The following is an 8,445-nucleotide window of genomic DNA, read 5'->3' as shown; positions in this document are numbered from 1 at the left end:
TGTGGTAAGATCTAGAACATGTCTTGGCTTAGTTGGCTTGGGCCAAAACCAAAGTATACTCTAAAAAAATGCTGGGTTAAAAACAACCCAGCTGTTGGGTTAAATGTTTGACCCAGCCTGCTGGGTAGTTTTATTTAACTCAACTATTGTTTAAAAAAAATTACTGTATTGCTTGATTAAAATGAACCCTAAGTATGTTGGAAATTAACATTTATTAATATGTTTAATAAATGAAAAAGTATTAATAAGTTTAATGAAAAATAATTTAACAATAAACATTTATTAAATTGCTTATTGATAATTTTTTACCTTTTGATTATTATTATTATTGCCTCTAGTATTTATGTCTGATTTTAAATTTCCAACCTATTTTGGGTTCATTTTAAGCCAGTCATACAGTAATTCTTAAACAATAGTTGGGTTAAATAAACCTACCCAGCATGTTGTGCAAACATTTAACCCAACCGCTGGGTCTGTCTATTTTCAACCCAACTTCGGTTGTTTTTAACCCAGCATTTTTTAAAGTGTATACTAATATAAAAAATCTAAATTCTAAATGGATTGCATATATGAATGCATTAAAAATATGGTTGCCTAAGTATTAACTGACTTGATTTTAAATTAATATTTTTATCTTAGGTAGAGAAAATGCCTCTCAGAAGTATGTCTTGGTATTTGAGGGAAAGACCTGGCCTGAAGCTCAGAGATACTGCAGAGAGATGTACACAGACCTGGCCAGTGTGAGAGATGAGACGGAGCGTCAACAGATACTGAGCATTACACCTGTTGGTTGGTCTGTATGGATTGGTCTGCATAGAAACAGACTGTGGTCAGATCAGAGCAGCTCTTCCTTCACATATTGGCTGCCATATACTCAACATATTGTTGCACAACCAGATAATGGTGAATATGTCCCAGGAGAGCACGGATATCAACACTGCACAGCTGCATCTTTAAAATACTTTGGCCAGTGGACAGATGAAACATGCATTGCCAGTTTGCCTTTCTTCTGTTACAGTGGTGAGCAAATTCTATAATATACACCTTCTATAATGAAATAAAAGAATAAACATCAGACTAATACACAAAGAAACAAGAAAATTTGGATGTGTAAAATGCTTAAGTTTTGCTAATGCTAGTCTTCTGTTTACTTTTTGGTGAACCTGATGACCATTATATCAACCTTTCAGATACGTATGGTATGTATGTGTAGATATGTGATCTGTTTGTTTCTTTTGTTATCAATAATCTCAAGACATTAATTGTTAAACTTTAGTACATAAGTGTATGAATTATGACACCTGACCTGTTTTTTTTTTAATTTATTTATCAGTGATGGGAATGCGAATAGAAGTTACAAGCCTAGAAAATCTGTCAAAGTCTCAGATTGAAGCACTTGTCATTATACAGGTAAGTAACTCAACAGTCACAATCATTAATTTGCCAACAGCAATGAAAATTGATCCTTTTTTTTTTTTACATAAACATTGTATTATATATATTCAGTTGATTGATACTACATATAATTTTCTATATAAACTTTCTATAAAAGGGCAACAGTGCAATAAATACACATTATATCAGCACATGATAGGTTTGTCATAAAACTCATATATTTTCAGTTAAAAGAAGAGCTGATCAAGCTCGGACTTCCCAACAACATCACAACGCATTTGAGAGACTATCGTATGATCAATCCCTGATGTAGGAGGAAAGCGCGTTGCAGTTTCAAATAAATACAGTTGTCGGCTCAATACATCATTGAGCATGAAATTATAAAGATGTTTACAAATGAATAATCCAGATTTTGTTTTTCCAAAATGTTTTGTCATTGGCATGTGTTGTTTAACAGGCCAATTAAATCAGTGAAGGGAGTTATATAAAAATACTAACAATGAATGTAGCTTGATTTTCAATGTCAGAATGATGGAAAATTGTAACATACTGTACAATGTACTTGTTATGCTGATTTTTTTTTTTTTTTTTTAAATGAATGTTATATTTTGATCTTAATATGATCTACAACAGGGGTGGGGACCATTGATCCTGGAGGGCCATTGTCCTGCAGAGTTTAGCTCCAACCCTCATTTAACACACCTGAAGCTAATCAAGGTCTTCAGAATTACTAAAGTTACAGGTAGGTGAATGTTCTTTTCAGGGTTGGAGTTAAACTCTGCAGGACAATGGATCAATGTTCCCCACCCCTGATCTACAATGATTTTGATTTTATTTGAAGTACTAAATGTTGCATCAGTAAAGTTGGCTAAAGTTTGAAACTTTGTGGTTGTTTTATGGGACTTAAGGATTAGTAGAACCAAAGGAATGAAAACCTGATTAAAATTATGATCCTGGCATCTTCTTTTCCTAATTTTTACCTATACAAGGTTAACAGTTTCATCTAATTCCTCTGCTTTGGAAGAATTCAGATTCAGAATAAAATATACTTATTCATAACTGGATAATCAAATATTTGGTAAAACCTACCTATCTGTCATTAATCTGTCATTTAATCTACACCAAATCATCAGCCTCAAGAGTTATGACGTCAGCAACATCAAATGCCATTGCCTCATGTGTCCGACGTGACCGATTGCACATGGCATCTTTGATACTGTGAAATTCAAATATTTTAAATGACACTGCTTTTTGACTACGTTCACACAGTCAAAGTTTTGGATTGACAATTGTATTTAAAAACAGCTGGGACTCACAAACTAACTTTACGCAGCATTTTACATACAGTATTTGGTTCAAAACTGCATGAACAAGTAACCAATGTTTTTGTTCTTGCACTAGCTGTAAACATCATCTTATCATTGAGACTATGACTGAAGAAAATATCAAAGATAATGACATAATTAACACCTGCTTTTACTTTAGTGTAGAACATGGCATTTGAGGTCCACAGTCTGTATTCATATACTATACATGTAAGTGAATGAATGATTTATATTAATTATTTGGAACATGCTTCTCTTCACAAAAATGAAATCTTTTTATTTTGAAGACACTTTTAGATCTCCACGGCATGAATATTGGACCCAGTCTGTTTACCAGATCCCATCAGAAAACATTGTTTTGGATACCAAAAAAAAAAAAGAAAGTTTTGTCTGATACCTAAAAAATCAGTTAATAAAACTGTTTTGTCTGGTACCCACAACTGTATTAATTATGAGCCTTCTATCAACATTGACTCCCCATCGTTGGGAGTCAAGGATAGTGTTAACTTTGTAGATGAGGTCTTCTTCTGCGACTTCTGGAGGAAGAGGAGGTACAGTCACATCACCAGTTCTTGGAGGGAAAGACAGAGTTTCAGAGTAGGGTTTGAGAAGAGATACGTAAAAAATAATATAAGGTAGTGTAAGGGTAAGTTGAGCATGTAGGTTAATTCATTGATCTGCCTCTGCACTGTGAAGGGACCTATGTAGCGGGGACCTTGTCGTAGCTTACGACAAGGCAGGTGAAGATGGATGTCTCTAGTTGAGAGCCAGACTCTTTGCCCTGGGTGGTATAGCAGATATTCATGCATCCGCTTGGTTCTTGTGTCTTCGCACTGCCTGTTGGAGATGTACTTGTGCTGAGTCCCATACTCTCTCGCTTTCTTCGAACCAGTGGTTAACAGCTGGAACCTCTGATTGTTCGCTGGACCAGGAGATCAGAGGTGGCTGGTAACAGAGCATGCATTGGAAGGGTGTCAAACCCATGGTGGACTGTCTCAGGAAGTTTTGGGCATACTCTGCCTAGGGGAGGAAACGGCTCTAGCTCTCTTGGTATTGGTGGCAGTAGGACCGCAGGTATCTCCTGATCTCCTGGATCTTGCGCTCTGTCTGGCCATTAATTTGCAGATGTTATCCTAATGAAAAGCTTATGGAGATGCCCAAAAACTTAAAGAAGGCCTGCCAAACTCAGGAGATGAATTGAGGGCCTGTATTAGACACAATGTCCTCCGTGAGTCAAAAATGACGAAATTCCACGACAGCGGATGACAGATACACAGGTGTTAAGAGTTGGAAGAATGTAGATCTGTCATGAAGTCGATTCCTACATGGGACCATGATCTTTGAGGTATTGGCAGTGAGACCAGCTTTCCCAGGAGCCTTCGAGGAGTGTAGGTGATGGTGCAGACTGAGCAACTCTTCACGTATCAGGAGATATCCTGGGTCATGGTGGGCCACCAGTGACGATTTTGAAGAAGCGAGAAGGTTCGCTGGCTGCCTAGGTGTCCAGAGCCCAGTGAGATGTGGTGAGTCCATGAGGGAAGGATTAAGGGAATAAGGAACATATATTCAGCCCTCCCGGTGGAGCAGGTTCAAAGCAAGTGGTAATTTAGTTGTCGAGAGCCCATGTGATGGGACTTAAAATCATGGCTGGAGGGAGGATGGATTCAGGAGGAGATGATCTTCGATAATGAATGCAAGATCTGGGTGGAGATGAACCAGGATAGGAGCTGTGAGGAAAGATTCTTTGAGATGATGGAAGGCTTGGTTGGCTGACTGGTTCCAGGGCAGAGACTTGAACCGGTCTTTGAGTAGAGATGTGAGTGGAGAACTCATGAGACTGTAATTGTTGATAATGCGTCTGTAGAAGTTTGCAAATCCAAGGAAGCGTTGAAACTCCTTAACTGTAGATGATAAGGGCCTGTCACGGATGGTCTCCACCTTCCTTTGGTCCATCTGGATACCATTCTGGTTAATGACATACCCCAGGAAGTGGATGGAGCTTTTCTGGAAGTTGCATTTTTCAAGCTTGAGGTAAAGATGGTGTTCTCTCAGCTTCAGAAGAACCTGAGTGACGTGTTGGGGATTTTCGGCCTGGTTCCGGGAGTAGATGAGAATATTGTCGATGTAGACAATGACAAACTGGAGGAGGAACTCCCGCAATACCTCATTTATGTACCCCTGAAATTCAGAGGATGAATTGGACAGTCCATATGGCATCATCAGATATTTTTAATGGCCTGAGGGTGTTACGAAGGCGGTCTTCCATTTATCACCCTCACAAATTCAAATGAGGTTGTAAGCACTCTGCAGGTCCAGTTTAGAAAAGATGCGTGCTCCTCGCAGTTGTTCTAAGGCGACAGGTACCAGAGGAAGGAAATAGCGATACTTCACTGTTTGTTCGTTAAGGATACAGTAGTCAATGCATGGCTGCAAGCCTCTGTCCTTCTTGCCATCAAAGAATAAGCTGGAAGCTGTGGGGGACGTAGATGGGCAGAACTGTTGTTGCAAATCTTCCTCAATATACTCCTCTATGGCCTTCTGCTCCAGGATGGACAGAGGGTAGGTCCGACCCTTGGGAAAGTTGGCCCCAGGCAGCAGGTCAATGCCAGAGTCCCATGGCCATTGAGGTGGTAGTTGGGTTGCCAGTTGTTTAATGAACACATGGACACCCGGTATTCGGGAGGAATCTCGATCTCGTGTTTGGTTTCAGGACTCTCTACAGAGGTAGAATTTAGGGAAGTGACAGGAGTCGGAGTGGGCATGTGCAGAACTGCAAGGAGAGATGGTCGCTTGAAGACGTGAAGCAATCAGTCTTAAGAACAGGAATCACCCCCACTGAAGGAATTTCCCCAGAATTCCAGTTGACATTGGGATGTTGAGACATCCACAGACATCCCAGGATGATGTCAGCAGTTGTACCTTCCAGCCCCATGAACGTGATCCATTCCTAATGGAGGCACCCAATGTGGAGCATCGCTGTGGGGGAGAAATTACAAATGAGACCACGACCCAGAAGTTTTCCAAAGATGGTGTGTACAGTTAATTCCTGGGATTTGAGTTTACTCTTGAGGTTGAGCTTCTGGAGTAATTAGTGGGAGATAAAGTTCCCTGCTGAACCGGAATCAGTGAGGGCTTGCACTGAAACAGAGTTTAGGGGTTATAATTTGTACAGTCATGCGTGTAAGAGAAGCAATCAAGGAAGGACGTTGTACCGTACTCGCAGCTGGGCATGGTGGTCAAACAGGGCAGTTGTAATTATATGACCTTCTCCCCCACAATACAGACAAAGCTGGTTGAGGATTCTTCATGGGTAAGATAGTAAGAGTCGATCCTCATAGGTTCAGATGCTGGAAGGGCGACAGATATACAGGCGGGCAGAGGATGTGGAGCGGGTTCATCTAGAGAGCAGGCTGTCAGACATTGAGAAATGCGAATGGCTTGTTGAAAGAAACCTTCAAGACAGATGATATCATCGTAGGTGCCCATTTAGTGGCGAACTTTGGTGTTGAGACTTTGGCAAAAGGCAGTGACTAAAGTCCTGTACACACCGGGACGAATATTGCACGCGTTTAGCCCCAGCGTTTTTCGAGACGTTTTTTGTGTTCATACCCAAGCGATTTTCACGGGCGATGCACTGAGTGAATGTGCAAATTCACTCCCTGACAGTATGTGGTGCTTGTGCTTAATGGTAGTGCAAATAAACATATTTATGATATTAATAAAGTTAAAGAAGATACAAATGCAGACATTAAATGGCATATATATGACATATGAGAGATGGTAGTAAGAAACAGTAGTGCAAATAAACACATTTGTGAAATAGACATTTTCAACTATATTTCTTGAATGTAAAAGAAAAACAAACAAACAAACAGAGTACCCATTGTGCATCTCAATCAGCTCCCTAGTTCACTAGTCAGGGCACTGATCAGGGAGTCAGCCACATTCATTTACACGGTATTCTGATAACGACTAAGGAAGCTAGGGAGCTGTTTGAGACGCAGGGATAGTTTGTAGGGGTCTTCCTCATCTACTTACTTTCTCTTCGTCTTCTTGGTATCAATGTGTGCTTGTCAAGACCGTTTTGTGCTTGAATGCCACCAAGTTGTGTTTTACTATAACTTCAGCATCTCCAGGCACGTGAACAAAAGCGCCACTCTCATTGGTCAGCCAGTTTTTAACGCGGCGCGTCAAATTAATAAAACGAACCCGAGGCGTTTTTTAAAAAATTACGCTTTTACGCCTGCCGTTTTTCGTCTCGGTGTTCACACTTACATAAGCGGCCTTTGTTTAGTCACGAGGCGTTAAACTTCGGCAATAATTGCGCGCGATATTCATCCCGGTGTGTACAGGCCTTAATGCTGTTTCATTTCAGCCGCTAGAGGCTTCTAAGGTACATAATTTGAGGGCATGTGCATTGACAGATGTTTACCTTGCCTCAATCTATAAAGTTGATCGTGCACTAAAAGTGCTGAAACAGTTTGTCCAAAACACCTATTTAAAATGGTTTGTGAATGAAGCATACACGCTGGAAGCTGGACCATTGCCATTCCAATTTAAAGAGTTACAACATTTACGATATTCACCTCTATTCCTGGAACCTGGCCGAATATCGGCAACACATCACACAGGTCCTGCAGAAGCTGAGAGAACATCATCTTTACCACAAGCTTGAAAAATGTGAGTTCCACAGAACCAACATCCACTTCCTGGGGTACATCACTGAAGTGACAAAGGCCAAACTCCTATAGTCATCCATCACTATGGGAAAGACCTGAGAACATGGTAATGATGTGTGACAAAAGGTTGTTGAGCTGCACAAATCATGAAATGCTATGGGATAATCGTTTGATTGTTGGAATACTAATTTCCACCATCTGGGGCAATAATTACAAAGTTTAAATCTACCGGAGATGGTAAGAATCTAGAAGAGGATGTCTATATATTGGTCCCACACGCACTGAGGAGGATATGGTTTAAGTCACCAAACAAACTGTATGGGTCAAAGCTGAAGAACTGCAGATGCAGGATGTGTCTTAGGATTATAAAGTCTCCAAAACTATAATCAGACCTCACCTATATAACCACAACTTGTTTGGGAAGGTTGCAATAAAAAAAGCCTTTCGTGACGTCAAACAGCATCTCACGCACCTACAGTTTGCCAAGTGTTAATAGAACTTTTAGTGGGTCAGGGTTCCTTGACCAGAGATGAGACCAAAATAAAGCATTTTGGAAAAACACCAGAGATGGGTTTAGCATAGACAAAAACAGCCATGTAGAAAAGTACCTCATCTCCACTGTGAAGTATGGTGATGCATCTTTAATGCTGTAGGGTTAATTTTCTCCCAAAGACCCTGGACAACTTGTTAGGATACACGGTATCATAAACACCAACATACATTATTAAAAATCACATGAGGTTGATGGAAATATTTAGCACCATTTGATTTGAGAGGATCTTATGCTTTGCATTAGATGAAGTATCAGTGACTTTCATACATTGCAAGTACTTTTTCAACTATATAGTGTTCTCATGAATCATACGTCTCCATCTGCTCTCAGGGTGCAGACGCACAGTCAGGTGAACCGCATGACGGCTCATAATCTGGCAGTGATATTTGTGGTCACGCTGTTCCAGGAGCTCGCCATGAACACAAGCGTCGTACAACTCACCAGAGAGCTGATCGTGCGCCACATGGAGATCTTCACGGTGAGCGCGCACACA

General features: G+C 40.4%; 1 protein-coding gene across 4 annotated transcripts in view; it reads left to right on the top strand.

Moving 5' to 3' along the window:
- Positions 1-8,445, top strand: part of LOC125252408 (macrophage mannose receptor 1-like) — a 37,491-nt gene that overhangs the window by 28,793 nt on the left and 253 nt on the right. For 2 of the 4 annotated variants that reach the window (XR_007181219.1, XR_007181220.1), the window contains exons 9-12: positions 640-1,020; positions 1,191-1,199; positions 1,334-1,410; positions 8,283-8,430. Coding sequence is in view for 2 of the 4 variants with exons in the window: in XM_048165673.1 (XP_048021630.1) it covers positions 640-1,020; positions 1,191-1,199; positions 1,334-1,410; positions 1,623-1,703 (548 nt within the window). In the remaining 2 variants the exon portion in view is untranslated. Of the gene's footprint in view, positions 1-639; positions 1,021-1,190; positions 1,200-1,333; positions 1,411-1,622; positions 2,355-8,282; positions 8,431-8,445 lie in introns of those variants that run through there. The other 2 variants (XM_048165673.1, XM_048165672.1) reach the window with 1 other exon arrangement.

Source organism: Megalobrama amblycephala, linkage group LG18, assembly GCF_018812025.1.
Source record: "Megalobrama amblycephala isolate DHTTF-2021 linkage group LG18, ASM1881202v1, whole genome shotgun sequence".
Taxonomy (NCBI): Eukaryota; Metazoa; Chordata; class Actinopteri; order Cypriniformes; family Xenocyprididae; genus Megalobrama; species Megalobrama amblycephala.
Note: the sequence above shows the minus strand (reverse complement) of the source record. Positions and strands in the feature narration are given on the sequence as shown.